Raw genomic sequence first — 20,160 nt, forward strand, 5'->3', positions numbered from 1 at the left:
GCACTGATCCTAGGATGGCACCTAGTATAGCGTCTTTCATTGTGTTTCCAGAAGCCTCATTCCGTTGCAATTGTCTCTGCCAGACCTTTGGAACTAGGGATCATGGTTGTTGTGCAGGACTTAGTTCAAACCCTAGACTAGGTTTTTTTTTATTGGTCCCAAGATATATACAGTCCGGTCATGGTTTTAGCAGCCAGTCATCTGTAAAGCACGTCTTGGCTTTTGGACCGACCAAAGGGTGACAAGTCTTCTGATTTTGTCTTATTGATAGCTGGTAAGGAGAATAACCTGCTCTTAGGTCAAGTTGTTCCCATTTTCCTCGTTGTCAGGATATTAGGTTAGAGCTTGCTCTTGTTGGTGACCCAGCAGTATTAAGGCTGTCCCGGATGGGATTTGTTTCCTGTAGCTGTTGTGAAGAACTGTGTCGTTTCTATGTCTGGGATCCAGGGTTCAAGGCTGGACAGATGGTGTCTAATCACCTGAGGTCTAAGTTGGGTCCGCATGACATATTTTCAAGGTGGGAGATATCCCTGTATTGTAAACAAGTATGAGTTCCTAACCCTAGTAGATAAGAGCTCTTTTTTATATGTAAGATTTCCCCCTTTTTTAGTGTGCCTTTGCAGGGAGAAATGGTGCTACTTTATATTGTCGGTGCATTTGGGGGTGGACAGAGAAGAAAACAGAAACAGGTCACATACCCAAAAAAGATAAAAATAGGAATAAAAATATATGTGCTCACATATGTATATGTAGAACAAACATTTTTAAAAAATGAATTAACAAAGTATTTAAAGGAACAAAGTGATGCAAAAGACTACCTTACTTTTTGGGAAAAGCAGGTAAAGAGGTGGTGTAATACAGGTCTTATACTTATGTTGGAAGTAAGGGTTTTCCCATTGTCTTTTGGGATTTTCTTGTGGTGTGTGGGTTCCTAGGCACCTTTCCATCACACCCCCTGACCTACTTGAGATTGGCAAAAGATTTGTGGCAGGGAGGTCTTGGAAGAGTTCTTGCATTGGGGATACTTTTGGGGCTAAGTCCGGTTTCAAGTAACAGTCCACGTTAGGGGAAGTAGGTAGGGAGGGCTGCGCAGCATGAGTCCGTAGGGGAGTTGGCTGCATTTTCTTGCAGGGGACAAGGTGTGGGTTTGACTGGGTGTCCCTTCGCTTGGGTGCTGGGTACTGGTTCATTGGGGTAGGAGATCAGTCTTGATGCCTAATGGATTAAGGACTAAGGGTGAAGAGTTTTAATATGGTGGGAGGTCTGGATGGGATTGAGGGGTGAAGGGATAGTTGGATTTCCAAAGGGGGGAAAGGGGAAAGTATATGGAAGGGGTAGGAAGGAAGAAAAGAGAAAATACATTAGAAAGAAAGGGAGAAGAGAAAAGAAAAAAGAGAAGAAAAGAAAAGAAAAATAAAAAAGAAAATAGTGAGAAGAGAGGAGAAAATAGCAAGGGAATGCAAGTTTGCTTGAATGTGTTCGATGAGTGGGGCCTGTAGTTTAAGTCTGTATGTCACAGTTGCTGCTTCGGTGGTCTGACTGGTCACGTGCTTCAAATCCTAAGAGAAGGTATAACCTAGAGATAAAGTGTATGTTAAAGAGTTTTCTCGAGACCTTCTTGTAGTGCAAGCTGGGTATGGTATCACGTGTGACTGAGCCCTGGGATGTCATCTTAGTTTGTCCATCCTTTGTATCCAAGAACTCCTGTGGACAGAAAAGCTGAGAGATTATTTTAAATATAGTAAGATTAAGACATTAAAACATAGTGTTATGGGATGTTTCCATTGGAGTCAGTGATTTCCCGTGGTATTCCTTACCTGTGATCCTGCAATCTCTAAGGGATTATTATGGGCCTTTGTTATAGAAGTCTGATTACATACCTGTTCTATCTATGCTGCTGTTTTTGCTGTTGCTGGTTTCTTTGTGGTATAATGTGTATTCAAGAGTTTGTGTTGTTCCTTTTTCATGTATTTTGGACACTGCTCCCGAGTATATGTTGACTATTACAGTGTTTGGAGTTTCTACCCTGTTAAACCCTGTTATATGATTGTTGAGTATTAGTTATATATAAGATGTATGTTCTAGGTGCTTCAGAATAATGCAGAATTCTTTAAAAAATTAGAACAGAATTCTGTGTTTATCTTTTGTCTTCTGACTTACTTCGTTTAACATAACATGTTCTAGGTCCATCCACGTTGCTGCAAAGTCTGTGATTGTATTATTTCTGACTGCCATGTAGTATTTCATTGTGTATAGATACCACATCTTAATGATCCATTCATCTGTTGTTGGACATCGAGGTTGGTTTCGTGACTTGGCTATTATACTGAGTGCTGCGATAAATAGTGGGGTGCACATGTATTTTGAAATGAATGTCCTTCCAACTTGGGGGTATATACCTAGGAGAGCAATTGCTGGGTCAAATGGTAGCTCAATTCTGAGTTCTTTGAGCACTCTCCAGACTGTTCTCCATAGGTATTGAACTAGGGGGCATTCCCACCAGCAGTGGATGAGAGTGCCTTTCATACTGCATCCCCGCCAACAGAAATTGTTCCCATTATTTTTGATGTGTGCCATCCTCACTGGTGTAAGGTGGTATCTCATTGTTGTCTTAATTTGGATCTCCCTGATGATGAGTGAAGGTGAGCATGTTTTCATGTGTTTGTTGGCCATCCTTCTGTCTTCCTCAGAGAAGTGTCTATTCATTTCACCTCCTCTTTTTTATGGCTTTATTTGATTTTGGGGGCTCAGCTTTCTGAGTGCTTCGTATGTTCTAGATATCAGCCCTTTATCTGATATGTCGAGTGAAAAGAATTTTCCCATTCTGTTAACTGTCTTCTTGTGTTAAGTGAGGTTTCTTTCACCATGCAGAAGCTTTTTAGTTTAATGTAGTCCCACTTGTTTATGTTTGATGCTAAAGTTCTTGCCATTGGTGTTCCATCCTCAAAGACCTTTTTGATATATAGGTCTTCGAGTGTTCTGCTTATTTTATTCTCGATAAAATTTATAGTTTCGGGTCTGATGTCAAGGTTTTTGATCCATTTTGAGTTGACTTTTGTATAAGGAGTGAGGTATGGGTCAATTTTCACTTTCATACATGTGGTTTTACAGATGTACCAACATCATTTGTTGAATAGACTTTCTTTGTTCCATTTCAAGTTCTTGCCTCTTTTATCAAATATTAGTTGGCTGTATATCTGGAGGTTTATATCTGGGAATTCTGTTCTGACCCACTGGTCTGAGGTCCTGTCTCTGTTCCAGTACCATGCTGTTTTGATTACAATGGCTTTATAGTATAGTTTCAAGTTAGGTAAGGAGATGCCACCCAGCTTCTTGTTTTTCAGTATGTGTCTTTTGTGGTTTCAGATGAATTTTGTGATTGATTGGTCTAATTCTTTAGGAATGATGTCTGAATTTGGATAGGGATTGCATTAAATCAATATAGTAGTTTGGGTAGGACAGTCATTTTGACTATGTTAATTCTACCTATCCATGAGCATGGGATGTTCTTCCATTTCTTTAGATCCTCTTCAGTAACTTTCTGAAGTGTTTTGAAGTTTCCCTGGTATAGGCCTTTCACTTCCCTTGTAGGTTGATTCCTAGGTACCTGATATTTTTGATACTATTTTAAATGGAATTGTATTTTTAATCTCTCTCTCCTCTTTGTTGTTTGTATATAGAAACGCTACTGTCTTTTGTGTACTTACTTTGTATCCAGCCACTTTGCTGTATTGGTTAATTGTTTCTAGGAGTTTTACTGTGGACTCTTTAGGGATTTAGATGTATATCATCATATCATTGGCAAATAGAGATAGCTTGTGTTTCTCTTTCCCAATTTGAATTCCTTTGATTCCCTTCTCTTGTTGGATTGCTATTGCTAGGACTTCTAAGGTTATATTGAATAAGAGTGGAGAGAGTGGACAGCCTTGCCTAGTTCCTGACCTTAGTGGGAATGCTTCTAGTTTCTCACCATTAAGTATAATGTTGGCTGTAGGCTTTTCATAGATAGCTGTAACTATCTTGAGGAAGGTTCCTGCTAACCCTATTTTGCTGAGTGTCTTTAAAATGAAAGGGTGTTGGATTTTGTCAAACGCCTTCTCTGCATCGATTGATATGATCATGTGGTTTTTGTCTTTCTTGTTGTTGATGTGATGTATAATGTTGATTGATTTGCGTATGTTGAACCAACCTTGCATTCCTGGTATAAAACCCACTTGGTCATGATGTATGATCTTGTTGATGAAGTGCTGGATTCGGTTTGCTAAGATTTTATTGAGTATCTTTGCATCTATGTTCATTAGTGAGATTGGTCTGTAGTTTTCTTTCTTGATGGTGTCTTTGCCATCTTTGGGAATGAGTGTGATATTAGCCTCATAAAAGGAGTTGGGGTGTTTTTCCTATGGTTTGGAAGAGCCTATGGAAAAGTGGTAGTAAGTCTTCTTGGAATATTTGATAGAATTCACCTGTAAATCCATCTGGGCCTGGGCTTTTGTTCTTAGGGAGTTTTTTTTAATTACATCTTCAATTTCCTCTGAGGTGATTGGTCTGTTTAGGCTTTCAAGTTCTTCCTTTTCCAGTCTTGGAAGATGGTATTTTTCCAAGAATCTGTCGATTTCTACTGGGTTCTCTAGCCTAGCTGAGTATAGTTGTTCATAATATGATCTCATGATATGTTTATTTCTTGGGGTTCTGTTGTAATCTCTCCCCTTTCTTTTGTGATCCTACTGATTTGGGTGTTTTCCCTCTTTTTTGGTGAGTTTTGCCAGTGGTTTGTTTATCTTGTTTATTTTTTCGAAAAACCAACTTATGGTCTCATTGATTTTTTTGTATTGTTTTCTTAGTTTCTATGTTGTTTATTTCTGCTCTGGTTTTTATTATTTCTTGCCTTCTGGTTGTGGTTGGATTTCTATGCTGCTTTTGTTCCAATTCCTTGAGGTGATCCTTTACACTGTTGATTTTGTCATTTTCCTGTTTCTTGACATAGGCCTGTATTGCTCTGAGTTTCCCCCTAATTACTGCTTTTTCTGTGTCCCACAAATTTCGACAAGTTGTCTCTTCATTATCATTTGTCTCAAGGAATCTTTTTATTTCTTCCTTGAGTTGTTCTTTGATCCAGCTGGTGTGAGCAGCATGTTATTTAATCTCCAGGTATTAGTTTTTCCTCCATTGCTTCTTCTTCATCTTCTTCTTCTTCTTCTTCTTCTTCTTCTTCTTCTTCTTCTTCTTCTTCTTCTTCTTCTTCTTCTTCTTCTTCTTCTTCTTCTTCTTCTTCTTCTTCTTTTTGGTTTTTCGGGCCACACCTGTTTGATGCTCATTGGGTTATTCCTGGCTATGCACTCAGAAATTGCCCCTGGCTTGGGAGGGGGACCATATGGGACTCCGAGGGATCGAACCATGGTCCTTTCCTTGGCTAGCGCTTGCAAGGAAAACACCTTACCTTTAGCGCCACCTTGCCGGCCCCAGCTTCTTCTTGAAGTCAATTTTGACCTCTGTTGCATAGTGATCTGATACGGTACTTCTAATGATCCTTACATTTGTGTTCTTATATAGGTTGGCTTTGTATCCTAAGACATGATCTATTCTGGAGAAGGTTCCATCTGGGCTTGAGAAGAACGTGTATTCTGCTTTCTGGGGATGTAGGGTCCTATATAAGCCTATTAGCCCTAGATCTTCTAATTTTTCATTTAGAGCTCTTATTTCTTTGCTATTTTTCTGTTTGGTGGATCTGTCCAGTGGTGATAGTGTAGTATTCAGGTCCCCTACTATTATCACATTTCCCTTCACGTGTTTCTCCAGGTTTGCAAGCAGTTGCCTCACATATTTTGCTGGCTCTACATTAGGTGCATAGATATTGACCATGGTGAGTGTTTCTTGATCTAATGTTCCCCTGATCAGTAAGTAGTGAACCTCTTTGTCTCTGATCACTTTCTTGAGGTTGAATGCAATTTGGTTTGATATAAGAATGGCTGTCCCTGCTCTTTTTTGTTTTCCATTGGCCTGAATAATTACTTTCTATCCTTTTATTCTAAGCCTGTGCTTATCCTATAGTTGTAGGTGTGTTTCTTGCAGACAGCAGAAGTCCCGTTTATTTTTTCCTAATCCTGTTCTCTACTGTGTGTCTTTTAATCGAAGAGTTTAGTCCGTTGACATTTAGGGAGATTATTGACAGAGGTGACTGTTGTGCAGTTGTGTTGTGTAGGGTGGTTGTTGTTACAATCGGGGGTTTGGATTGTGTAATTCGTCTCTGAGTAGGTCGTTTAGGATCAGCTTTGTTTGCACAAATAATTCAAGTTTGTTCTTGTTTGAGAATGTTTTTAGTCTGCCCTCCCAAATGAAGAATAGTTTTTCTGGGTATTGGACCCTAGGTTGGAAATTTCTTTCATTTAGTTGTTTAAATATGCCATTCCACTGTCTTCTTGCTTGAATTATTTCAAATGGGAGATCTGGTTTGATTCTTATGTCCCTTCCTTTTTACTTGAGTTTTTCTCCCTTATTGCTTTAAGGAGTTCATCTTTCTCTTTGTTTTTTGCCATTTGGATTACTATATGTCTTGGTGTTGGTTTATTAGGGTCTATTTTATTAGGGACTCTCTTCACTTCCTGGATTAGCACTGAAGTTTCTTTCCAGAGGGTGGGAAAGTTCTCTGCTATTATTTCCCTGACTACTTGTTCTTCCCCTTTCCCTATTTCCTCCCCTTCTGGTATACCCACAATTCTTAGATTGTTTCTTTTGTCTTTGTTCATTAGATACTGGACTTTTCCTTCCAATACTTTGTCTTTTATTCTTTGTTGTTGTCTTGATCATTTTTTGTTTGCAGTTTTCATTCGAGTTCTTCAATGTGCTTCTCCAACTCTGTGTTTTGTAAGGCTTGTTACTTTGTCTTTTAATTCCTTCAATTCTTTTTGCATGGAATCTCTCATGTTCTTTAACATTTCTTCTTTAATTTGGCTGATTTGTTCATCCATAGATTTCTTATACTTGGTAGCTAGCGTTTCTTTCATTTCTTTGATCAATTCTTGCATTTCCTTCCTCATGGCTGCTTTTAGGTCTTCTTCCCATGGATCTGTGTGTTTTGGTAGACTTGGAAACTTGCTAGGTTTTGTCTCCATATCTCCAGATGTTAGGGTTCTCCTTGGTTTACCCATATTTCTTTGCATTTATTGGTGTGGTTTGGGGTGCTGTGCCTTCTAAATTCAGCCTGCTTTGGTCCCCTGTGGCGTGGGGATGGGTCCCCTCCCTGAGGGTGGTTCTAGAGGGGGCTGTTGGGTAAGCTCGCTGAGGTTTGGCTCCTCCTCTGCTCTTTATGTGGCCTGATCCGTTGCTTTTCCCTTTTGTTGTCAGCTAGTGCAGGTCCTCTCCTGGCCACAATGGTGGAGGGCACTGTTGAGCCTAGCTCCTTCACCCCCACCAGGGGCAATTTCTGAGCGCTTAGCCAGGAGTAACCCCTGAGCATCAAACGGGTGTGGCCAGAAAAACCAAAATAATAATAATAATAATAATAATAATAATAAAATTAAAGCACCGAGTGGGAGAGATAGCATGGAGGTAAGACATGCCACCAGGTGTGGCCCCTAAAGAAAAAAAATGCTCCAGTGATTGTTAGCACATTGTGTAGGAAGTTTGCCTTGCATGTGGCTGACCTAGGTTCAATTCCCAGCAACCCTTATTAGGGTTCCCCTAGATGGCCAGGTGTAATTTCTAAGCCCAGAACCAGGAGTAACCCCTGAGCACTACCAGGTGTGACCCAAAAACCAAAGCACCAAATCAAAAACGATGAGAGCTGGAGCTTGTCTCAAGCACCATGGAATACAACCTTGATAACCCTCGAGCACTATGGGTGTTCTTTGAATGTACTTTGTGTCTGCAAGCACTGCTGGGGGGCCCGAAAATATGAGAGCAGTGTTACTCTTTATTTTGTTTTTTAGGCCACACCTGGCTGTGTTCAGGGCTTATCCTGCTTTGAACTCAGGGGTCACTTCCAGATAGCAGAGCCATTAGTAGCCCCTGAGAACCTTTAAGTGTGACTCAAATCCAACTTGGTCTGCCTGCAAATAAACCAGTACTTAATATAGTGTAATTATAGAGGAAAGGGAACCCATGTAGGCTTAGTGGTAAAGTACTTAGTTCCCTTGCAGACATGAGGCTTAAGTTTGATATCTGGAACAGTACCATATGCCCCGCTATGCTGACTGTAATGCCAGCAGCACCGCCATTTTTTTTTTGTTTTGGGTCACACTTGGCAGCTCTCAGAGGTTACTCCTGGCTCTATGCTCAGAAATCACTCCTGGCAGACTCGGAGGATCATATGGGATGCTGGAATTTGAACTACCGTCCTTCTGCATGCAAGGCAAACACCCTACTTCCACGCTATCTTTCTGGCCCCAGCACCGCCATTTTTGAATTTTGGTGCCACAATAAAATGTGCAACTTCCCCCCCCCCACTGCTACACACAGCAAAGCACCAGAACCAACAGGAGCATCACAACTAAAAGAATGTGACCTCCTCCCAAACCAAACCATACAGGGAAGAGTCTGCCACCCCCAGTCATTAGAATAGCAACAGAAAAGTACAGGAAAGGGAAATAAAGCAGAGACTATTCCCCAGTTGTTGCTGTGTATAACTTATAGGGAGTTATATTTATTTCATTGCATCACATAGTAAAGTCATATAAAACAATTATTTGTCAAAAAGTCAGGCTGGAATTGGAGATCAGAGAGAAAATGCAGAAGGAAGAACATGAGGTGGAGGAAGCTGACACTATTGGTGGGACTGGACCATTGCATGTCTAAAACTCAGCAATAAATACAAATAATTATTATTTGGCTAAATAAAATGTATGGATTCTTGACTATATTGAGATAAGTTCCTTTCATTCCCATCTGCTGAGAGTTGTATCAAGAATGGGTGTTGGACCTTATAGAATGCTTTCTCTGCATCTATTGATATGATCATATGATTATTGTTTTTCTTTTGTTGATATGGTATATACCCTAGAAACACAAAATTACAATATAAAAAATCCCTTCCTCACACCTATATTCATTGCAGTGCTATTTACAATAGCCAGACTGGAAACAACTAAGATGCCCTTCAACAGATGAATGGCTAAAAAACTGTGCTACATATACACAATGGTATATTATGCAGCTGTCAGGAAAGATGAAGTCATGAAATTTTCCAATACATGGATGTACATGGAATCTATTATGCTAAGTAAAATAAGTCAGAGGGAGAGAGACAGATAATAGTCTCACTCATCTATGGGTTTTAAGAAAAATTAAAGACATTGCTGTAATAAGGCCCAGAGACAATAGAGTTAAGGGCTGAAGGGCCTGAAGGACTGGCTCTCAATTTGAAGAGTCGTGAATGCTAGCATGACAATGTTAAAGAACGAGGGTCCAGAGAGATAGCATGGAGGTAAGGCATTTGCCTTGCATGCAGAAGGACAGTGGTTGAAATACTGGCATCCCGTATGATCCCCCAAGCCTGCCGGGAGAGATTTCTGAGCGTAGAGTCAAGAGTAACCCCTGAGCGCTACAGGGTGTGACTAAAAAAAAAAAACCCAAACCAAAAAACAAACAAAAAGAATGAGAGAAGTAGAATGGCTGTCTTGAATATAGGCAGGGGCGGGGGAGAAAGGGGGGCATTGGTGGTGGGAATTCACCAGTTGCACTGGTGAATGGGGGTATTCTGTTTATGACTGAAACCCAACTATGAATTAACATAATTACACATGCTTGTAATTATGGTGCTTAAAAAGGTTTATATTTAAAAATGTATGGATTCTTATTTCTATACAGTAGTAGAAATGGATTTGATTTTTACTAATGATAATACTGAGCAAACTTTAGGTTTAGTACCAAATATACAGTGAGATTACCATCAGGTAACTACATGAGTTTTAAATTTTTTAATTCTTATTTGATTTGTTTTGGGACCACAGCCGGTGGTGCTCAGGAGTTACTCATGGCTGTGCATTCAGAAATAGCTCCGGGCAGGCTCAGGGACTCATATAGGATGCTGGGGATCATACCTGGGTCTATCTGGGTCTGCTATGTGCAAATCATATACCCTACTGCTGTGCTGTCACTCCAGCCCCAAATTTTAAATTCTAATATTCATTAAGATGAGCAAATAAGAGACTGGAGCAATAATACAGCAGGTAGGGGGTTTGCTTTGCACATGGCCGATCTGGGTTCCTATCTATTATGATCACCCTAGACCCTCGATAGTGATCCCTGAGCACAGATCCAGGAGCAAACCCTGAGTACAGTAGGGTGTGACCCCAAAGCAAACAAAAATTAAAAAGTAAATGATATTTATGTTTCAGAATTATGTGGGAGTTACAAAAATTGTCTAAATTTGAATAGCAGAATACAATACATTTTATAAATCCATTTAAAGAGCCCTTCTAAACCTCTTCGTTATTTTTTTGTTTTGGAGGTAGATTACTTAGGGAACCATGTGATTCCAGTGATTGAGCCCAGCCTCCACTCATGCAAACTATATGCTTAGCTTTTTGAGCAATTTCTCCAAACACCTCTCCCCACCATCCATTTGAGTTCTACTTGTAGATTATGAACACTTGCAAAATTTGGTAGAAAGGCCATTCCTATGAATTGATAACCAGAACAGAATTCTTTAAATCACCATGTGCTAAGAGGCAGAACCTTGTGGTTGAATAAATAATGGTTTTCAACAATGGTAAGAAAGCTTAAAAGTTGCATGGATTACCTTAGTCACCTTAAAGATATGTGAAATAAAGACAAGGTAAAGTAATTTGCCCAAAATCTCAGAAATTCATGACAGAATGGATAGAATCGAGTTAATTCTGAATTGGAGATGTTTTCTACAATACCATGGTATTTAAAGCAGAAGTTTTAAATGCTTTTCATTTGAAGCTTTGTTTACAACTTGAGTTTATAAAGTAAACATTAGATAGCCTAAAACAACAAATTTTTATGAATTCACAGATTAAGTTAATAGCCAACTAGACACCTAATATAATTGCAATACTGTTACTCTCAGCAGATTATGGGTATATTACTAAAACCAAGTAAGCCTATATTCAAGCCTCTTAAGATTTTTTTTATAAATCACCACACTGCCATTTAATTTTATAGTATACAAAAGATATAATAGTATATATATTTAAATATATTTATAACTAAACCAAAGTACTAAAAATAGCTCTTTCATAAACAAAAGACAGTCTGGAAGATTTAAAGAGATTTATTTGCTTTTTCATTTCCTTTGCAATTTCATTCCCTGAAAAATGAGCTAAATATTAACTCCATGGGTTGATTATTACAATGAAGTAAGGGAATAAATAGAAATGAACCAGTTCTGGAATTAATGTTTAAGTTTTGGAAGGTGGCTTGATCCTGATTTCTTTTTATCCGATTCTTTTTTGACACGATTAGTTATAGAGTGCACTCCTGTGTTTGTGGTTGGATTCTCTCTTATTCTCTTCATATATTCTATCTGCTGTCTTTTGAAAGTTTTATAGGGCGTCATCTTGGATATTTCAATTGCATATTTACGACATTCTTCACGGGTCTTCTGATTCAGCTTTGATTCTTGTTCCAGTCGAAGTCCACAAGCTCTCACTTGATTTTCAAGAATTCTTTTGTCCTTTTGGAGCTGTCTTAGTATTTCAGTTAAGGACTCTACTGACATTCTCTCATAGAGACGAATAGATGCCAGTCTATCTGAATAGTTCCCACGGACTTTGTCCAATTTCTCTTTCAGGTAAAGAACTTGCTTCTCTAGGTGAGAATTTATTTCCAGTTGTGCCTCATAACGGACTCTCCATTCACGGCTTTCCTTAGTGTTAGTAGTGCCTTTCTTTTCTAGTTCAGCCACCTTTTGCTTTAGTTCATTGATTGAGACTAGGACAGAGTCTTTCCTTTTAACTTCATCGTTTAATGTCTGTTTAAGACGAGTCATGCTTAACCCTCTGTAATTGTCTCTTCTCGCATCTCCCATAATCTCTGGCTAGAGGTCTACACACGTCTCTTCAGCACATCCTAGAACTGGAGACTGATGGCACACCTGAGTCTGGCCAGGAGAATGTATTAATATGACCTGGACTCCTGACTCCTGGACTCCTTTATTGAGTATTCTCTTTCAGAACTTAAAATAAGTCATCAAGTTCTTTTCTTGTCTCCATGGTTCTTAAAGGGAACTGGGCTCTTTGTATATGCTATCATTTCTTTCTTGATATTTTCAAGTTCTTCTCTTTGACTTTCAAGTTTTAATTTTCTAGCTGTGACTATCTTGTGTGTGTTCTACTTAAAATTAATGGACCTTCTTGGACATAGATTTTAATCCAAATGTTGCATCATGCAGGCCTATAAAGTGCTTTTCAATTTTAAAAATTATTTTTACAGTTTATTTCTTGGACTGGCTAATTTCTCCTGCTATATTTTGAATCTGTTGTGGTTTTCTTTTCACTTGAGCTTCTCAACAGCAGTTCAAATATTTTGTTGAGCCCTTTCAGTGGATTTCTCATTTTAGTATATTGTATCGTTTAATTGAGTCCAGAATTTACATTAATTTATAATAATTTGTATTTTTCATATTCTATGTGATGACTTATCAACATGTATTTAATTATTTACATATGATTTTCTTCAGTTCTTTGAGCATATTTTTAAAATTCAGGTAACATTGGTTTGCATAATTAATTGTATATGTTTTAGAAGTACTTTCCACACTTGAAACATTTAGGGGCCAGAGCAGGAAGATTGCTTGCATGTGGCGGATGAGTGTTCAATCCCTGATACCCTATATTGTTTCCTGGGCCCCACTAGTAGTGTTCACTGAGTAGGGAGCCAGGAATAAGCCCTGAACATATCCAGGTGTGTTCCCAAACAAAAATAATACTATAATATCCTATTTAAAGTCATTATTATTACATATACAATCAAACCCTTCCCAGACATAATTTATGTAAGTGTTTTAATGTATATTGGCTACATTTCTTCTTCCTTAGCATCTTCCCCCTCTTCCTATTCCTCTTCTTCCTCCTCGTCCTTCTCCTCCTTTTCCTCCTCCTCCTCTTCTTCTTCCTCCTCCTCTTCCTCTTTCTCCTTCTCCTCCTCTTTCTCTTTCTCCTCTTTCATCTCCTCCTCCTCCTCTTCCTTTCAGAATTATTTGGTGAAAACTAAACATTTTATATATGGTAACAATTTTGGGTTTTGAGTACCCCATCCTTGGAATATGTAATATTTATTTTGATATTTATTTTCATTGTTCTTTTAATTTTTTTAAAATTTATTTATTTATTTTTTTTTTTGGCCACACCTGGTGACGCTCAGGGGTTACTCCTGGTTATGCACTCAGAAATTGCTCCCAGCTTGGAGGAACTATATGGAATGTGGCATGACCAAACCGTGGTCCTTCCTAGGCTAGTGCTTGCAAGGCAGATGTCTTACCACTTGCACCATCACTCTGGCCCCGGGTTTTAAAATTTATTTTTAATAGTTTATATTGTGACCAAAGTGAATTACAAATATTTCACAGTAATATTTTAGGTATTATAGTGACATTGAATCAGGGGCATTCCCACCACCAGTGTTGTCCTTCCTCCACCACTGTTCTCAGCATGCACCCCATATCCCACCTTTGCCCCCTGGGCTGCTAATATAAGTGGTCTTCATGTGTCTAGCTTGTTGTAGATTGGGTATAGATTCTGTTGTCATTGGTTTTGGATTGGTCTTTAAGTCTGATCATTTTTTCCCTTTCTGCTCAATGTTCATATGACTGATCTTGGTACCATCAATTTTTCCACTTCAATATATGAGGCAGAACAAGATGATTCAAGTTATGTGGTTCTATTTGAAGGAAAAAAAACCTAAATGCAAAAAACAAACAATAAACAGGAAGGAGTCAGTTTAGAGGTTATAAATCTTAATTTAAGAGAAGGGGAAAAAGGAAGTAAAACATAACAAAAAGACCAAAAAACACAAAAGATACAGACAAAAAGAAAACAAATGAAACAAACAAACAAAAAACTACAATGACCAAAAAAAAACCCTTAAAAGCACCACAGCAATAAAGACAACAAGCAAACAATAACCAGGAGCCTGAAATAAAAATAAAAAAAGAAGCACAATCTATAGGCACAGTAAATATTGGGCAGATTAGAAGGGAAATTTCCTTGGCCTAAGAGATACATACTGTCATGGGAATAACATGCAGTATGCATGTTAATAACTGCAGGCTCCATTCATGCTCTTTTTCACTCTCCTACGTCTTTTTTTTTTTTTTTTTTTTTTGGTTTTTGGGCCACACCCGGTAACGCTCAGGGGTTACTCCTGGCTATGCGCTCAGAAGTCGCTCCTGGCTTGGGGAACCATATGGGACGCCGGGGGATCGAACCGCGGTCCGTCCAAGGCTAGCGCAGGCAAGGCAGGCACCTTACCTCTTTGCGCCACCGCCCGGCCCCTCTCCTACGTCTTTTATGGTACCAGGAAACTCTCATCAGTTGTGGATGATAAAATCAGGCCTCTTTAACTAGAGATCTTGGTATTTGTACAGGTCATAGAATGAAGCTTAGGATAGTCTTTCTTTATGGTTCTAGGAGTTCTGTTCCATCACTGTTGTTGTAATAAGTCCTCTGTAATTAGTGGTCTTGGTTTTTGCATAGATCCTAGGACAAAGTCTAAGATAAAGTTTTTCATTATGTTTCCAGAAGTTCTGCTCAGTTGTAATTGTCTTAGGCAGACCTCTGGTATTAGAGATCTTGGTTGTTGTACAGATTGTAGGCCAAAGCCTAGGCTAGGGTCTTTCTTATTAGTTCCAGGATAAGTTCTGCATAATCATGGTTGTCACAGTCAGGCTTTTGTAGTTAGTGATCTTGGTTTTTGCACAGATCAAAGGATGACGCATCTTCTGATTTCATCTTATCGTTAGGTGATGTGAAAAGACAAGCTGCTCTTAGATCAAGTTGTTGTCATTTACTCATTGTTAGGGTGTCATATCAAAACTGCTCATGTTGATGTCAGAGCAGTATTAAGAATGTCCCAGAGAGAGTTTGGTTGCTGGAGCTGTTGCGGTTATCTGTGTCGGTTCTATGTCTGAGATCTAGAGTTTGGGATTGAATGGTCACTGTCTAATCACATGGAGTCTAAGTTGGGTCTACATCACATATGTTCAGGGTAGGAGGCACCCCTGTATTGTGAAATGTATGAATTCTTATCCCTAGTAGATAAGACTTTGTTTCTATACATCAAATTTTCCCCTTTTGAGTATGCCTTTGCAAAAAGAAATGCTGCTATATTATATTGCTGGTGTATTTGGGGGTGAGAATGTCAGGCTACATCATCACTGTGCCCTAGTTTTGACCTGAGCTTTATCACAGGCAAGACGTTTTCTTGCAGGTTTTTGTACCAAGCAGAACCAAAACAGGTGAAGTTAAGAAAGAGAAGAAAAGACTATATATACACACATACATATATATATATATAAAATAGAAGAAGTAAATAAAAATGAATTAAAAAAGTAATTAAGGATAAAAATGATGTAGGAGACTACCTTACATTTTTGGATAAACAGGTTAAGAGGTTGTATTATAGAGGTATTAAACATATATAAAGGAAATATAGGCTACCCCATTGTCTTTTGAGATATTCGTGGTGTGTGTGTGTGTTTGAAATTCAGGGCATGTTTTCATCACACACCCTGGTCTTGTTGAGTTTGAGAAATGATTTGAGGCAGAAAGGAATCGGGTAGAGTTCTTGCACTGGGGATCCTACTCGAGCTGAATCCAGTATCAAGCAACAGTCCACATTTGGGGAGGAGTGAGAAGGAGGGCCACAGAGCATGAGTCAGCAGGAGTGTTGGTTGTAGTTTCTTGCTGGAGGATGAGATGTGGGGTTTAGAGGGTGTCCTTTCTCTTGGGAGGTGGGTGATGGCTTATTGTGGCAGGAGGTCGATCTCAATATCTAATGAGTTGAGAACTGAGGGTAAAGAGCATTAAATAAGGAGGGAAATTGGATCTGGATTGGGGGGTAAAGGGATAGTAGGATTTCTGAAGGAGGGAGGAGGGATAGTATATAGGCATGCATTGTTTACAATTTAGGTTTAGCACTCAGAGAGGAGTCCTCTGTCTATGTACTCATGCCCACATAAAGAATACATTAGCGATATATTCTTAAGTTGTTGTTAGAGGTCTGACCTAATAGGATGGGTCTGAGCTCTTAAGGACTGGTTGAATTAAGATAATTAGCTTAGGTATAGCTTAGGAAAGAAAGGAAGGGAGAACAAAAGATAAGATAGAGGAGAAAAGAAAAATATGAGGCCAGAGAGATAGCATGGAGGTAAGTTGTTTGCCTTGCATGCAGAAGGATGGTGGTTTGAATCCCGGCATCCCATATGTCCCCCGTGCCTGCCAGGAGCGATTTCTGAGTAGAGAGCCAGTAGTAATCCCTGAGTGCTGCCGGGTGTGACCCCAAAACCAAAAACCAAAAAAAGTAAATACAGTAAAAATAAATTTTAAAAAATTGAACAAGTAAAATAAAAGAGATTGGGTCAGTGCATCAAAGTTGGGAGGTTTTCTCAATTTCTAGGAACTTTATCAGTGATGGGGTTGGTCTTTTCTAAATGAAGGTTTTAGGGTTAGATAATAGCTGGAGTATTTTAGGATATACATAGTTTTAGCGTCTTGAGTGCTAAGCAATGTGGTAGTGAGGCCTACCTATGTAGGTAGCTACCCTATGTAGTATTGTCTGCTGCATCTTATGAATCAAAGTTCATTTCCTAAAGAGAAACTAACAGTGTGAGTTTTATTTGACATAGATTGAATTGATAATGATGAAGAAGAGGAAGAAGATGAAAGGGGAGAAGAAAAGAAGTAGAGAAAAGACAGAGAGGGAGAGAAAGAGAGAGAAAGGAAATATTAATTTGCCAAAATGTGTTCAATGAGAAGGTCCTGGAACATAAGTTTGAGGTTTGCAATTGACTATTTCAGTGGTCTGAATGTTCATATGCTTCAGGTCCTAATAGAGAACATAAAACAAAGGAAAAGTATAAATTGGAGTGTTTTATCAAGACATCATAATGCAAACTGTATATGGTATCTAGTATGACTGAGCACTGAGGTGTAAAATTAGGGTGTCCACCCATTGTATTGAAGAACCTGTGGACAAAGAAGCTCAAAGATTATTTTATACCTGGTAAGGCATTAAAACATATTGTTAGGAATCACTGCAGCTGGAGTCTCTGGCTTCCAATCATATTCTTCACTTGTATTTGTGGATATGTACCCTAAGACATTATTATAAGCCTTTGTAGTTAAAGGCTGATTACATATCTATTCACTCTACCAGAGGTCTCAAACTCAATTTACCTGGGGGCCTCAGGAGGCAAAGTCGGGGGATCCTTGAGTGCAAAGTCAGTAGTAAGCCTTGAACATTGGGGGGTGTGACCCAAACAATTAAAACAAAACAAAACAAAAAAAGATTCCTTTAGGGCAGGGCCACAAAATGTATGAGGGCCTCAAACAGCCCGCAGGCCGCGAGTTTGAGGCCCCTGCAACTGTTGTTTCCATTGTTGCTGGTTTCTTTATGGTATAATGAATAGTCGAGGCTTTGTGTTGATCCTCTTCCAATTGATTTGAACACTTCTCCCGCTAAATGCTGAGAACTCCGGTGCTTGGAGTTTCTACCCTATTAGACCATTGTATTTGTTCTTGGAGTATTATATGTATGTATATATGGTATATATTCTAAATACCTCAGAGAAGTGCTATTATTTTGTATTTTTCTTTTTTTTTTTTTTTGGTTTTTGGGCCACACCCGGTAACGCTCAGGGGTTACTCCTGGCTATGCGCTCAGAAGTCGCTCCTGGCTTGGGGGACCATATGGGACGCCGGGGGATCGAACCGCGGTCCGTCTCCTAGGCTAGCGCAGGTAAGGCAGGCACCTTACCTCCAGCGCCACAGCCCGGCCCCTGTATTTTTCTTTCTTCTGGCTTACTTTATTTAAAATAATATTTTCTAGATCCACCCATGTTGCTGCAAAATCCACGATTGTGTTGTTTCTATCTGCTATGTAGTATTTCATTGTGTATAAATACCACACCTTGATGACCCACTCATCTGTTGTTGGACATTGAGGTTGGTTCCAAATCTTGGCTATTGTGCTGAGTGTTGTGATAAACAGTGGAGTGCACACATATTTTGGAATGAATGTCCTTTCGTCTTGGGGATAGATACCCAGGAGAGGGATTGCTGGGTCATATGGCAGCTCAATTCTGAGTTTACTGAGCACTCTCCATACTGTTTTCCATAGGGCTTGGACCAAGCAGCATTCCCACCAGCAGTGGATGAGAGTTCCTTTCTTACCACATCCCTGCCAACAAAGATTGGTCCCATTATTATTATTTTTTTTTTTTGGTTTTTGGGCCACACCCTGTGACACTCAGGGGTTACTCCTGGCTATGCGCTCAGAAGTTGCTCCTGGCTTCTTGGGGGACCATATGGGACACCGGGGGATCGAACTGCGGTCCGTCCTAGGCTAGCGCTGGCAAGGCAGACACCTTGCCTTTAGCGCCACCGCCCGGCCCCTTTTTTTTTTTTTTTTTGGTTTTTGGGCCACACCCTGTGACGCTCAGGGGTTACTCCTGGCTATGCGCTCAGAAGTTGCTCCTGGCTTCTTGGGGGACCATATGGGACGCCAGGGGATCGAACCGTGGTCCGTCCTAGGCTAGCACAGGCAAGGCAGGCACCTTACCTCCAGCGCCACTGCCCGGCCCCTGTCCCATTATTTTTGATGTGTGCCATCCTCACTGGTGTTAGTTGGTACCTCATTGTTATCTTGATTTGGATTTCCCTATGATGAATGATTGTGAGCATGCTTTCATGTCTCTATTGGCCACCTTTCAGTTTTCCTCGGAATACTGTATTCATTTCTTCTCCCCATTTTTCTATGGTTTTATTAAATTTTTTGAAGCTCACCTTTCTGAATGCTTTGTATATCCTATATATCAGCTCTTTATCTGACATGGTGAGTGCAAACTTTTTCCCATTCTATTAACTGTCTTCTAGTTTTAAGTAGGGGTTCTTTCACTATGCATAAACTTTTTAGTTTGATGTAGTCCCATTTATTTAGGTTTGATGCTAAAGTTCTTGCCATTGGCATTCTAGCCTCAAAGACTTTTTTGATATATAGGTCATGAAATGTTCTGCTTATTTTTTCTCAATAAACTTTATTGATTCATGTCTGATTTCAAGGTATTTAATCCATTTTGGTTTTTTTTTTCAGCTTCACTAGAGTTCATCTCTTTTTTTAGTTTATTTGAAACTTTTTTCTTTATTTAAACATCTTGATTACATATATGATTATGATTAGGTTTCAGTCAGTGCTACATTCCCACCATCAATGTCCCAAATCTCCCTCCATCCCACCCCACCCCCACCTGTACTCTAGACAGGCATTCCAGTTCTCTCATTCATTCAAAGGATTATGGTAGTTCTCTGTGTAGTTATTTCTATAACTGCACTCACCACTCTTTGTGGTGAGCTTCATGAAGTGAGCTGGAAGTTCCAGACCTCCTCTCATTGTCTCTGAGGATTGTTGCAAAAATGACTTATTTTTCTTAAAACCCATAGATGAGTGAGACTATTCTGCATCTCTCTCACCCTCTGACTTATTTCACTCAGTATGATAGACTCCATGTACATCCATGTATAGGAAAATTTCATGACTTCATCTCTCCTGACAGCTGCATAATATTCCATTGTGTATATGTACCACAGTTTCTTTAGCCATTCGTCTGTTGAAGGCATCTTGGTTGGTTCCAGAGCCTGGCTCTTGTGAATAGTGCTGCAATAAATATAGGTGTGAGGAAGGGGTTTTTGTATTGTGTTCTTGTGTTCTTAGGGTATATCCCTAGGAATAGCTGGGTCGAATGGGAGCTCAATTTGCAGATTTTTGGAGGAATTTCCATATCGCTTTCCATAGAGGTTGGACTAGACGGCATTCCGAACAGCAGTGGATAAGAGTTCCTTTCTCTCCACATCCCTGCCAGCACTGATTGTTCTCATTGTTTGTGATATGCGCCAATCTCTGTGGTGTGAGGTGGTAACTCATCATTGTTTTGATTTGCATCTCCCTGATGCTTAGTGACGAGGAGCATTTTTTCATGTGCCTTTT

At 39.5% G+C, this 20,160-nt stretch overlaps 2 protein-coding genes across 2 annotated transcripts in view; one reads left to right on the forward strand and one right to left on the reverse strand.

Moving 5' to 3' along the window:
- Positions 1-20,160, forward strand: part of APLN (apelin) — a 552,821-nt gene that overhangs the window by 113,320 nt on the left and 419,341 nt on the right. The gene's annotated exons all lie outside the window — the stretch shown is intronic.
- Positions 11,354-11,950, reverse strand: LOC125998990 (coiled-coil domain-containing protein 169-like). Its single transcript, XM_049767002.1, has one exon. The coding sequence runs from the start codon at positions 11,948-11,950 to the stop codon at positions 11,354-11,356; it is 597 nt and encodes a 198-aa protein (XP_049622959.1).

The sequence above is a fragment of the Suncus etruscus genome, chromosome X (assembly GCF_024139225.1).
Source record: "Suncus etruscus isolate mSunEtr1 chromosome X, mSunEtr1.pri.cur, whole genome shotgun sequence".
Classification (NCBI taxonomy): domain Eukaryota; kingdom Metazoa; phylum Chordata; class Mammalia; order Eulipotyphla; family Soricidae; genus Suncus; species Suncus etruscus.

Bases quoted from the DNA above. Each gene is read 5' to 3' on its own strand.
- LOC125998990 (XM_049767002.1), bottom strand. From the start codon at position 11,950: ATGACTCGTCTTAAACAGACATTAAACGATGAAGTTAAAAGGAAAGAC.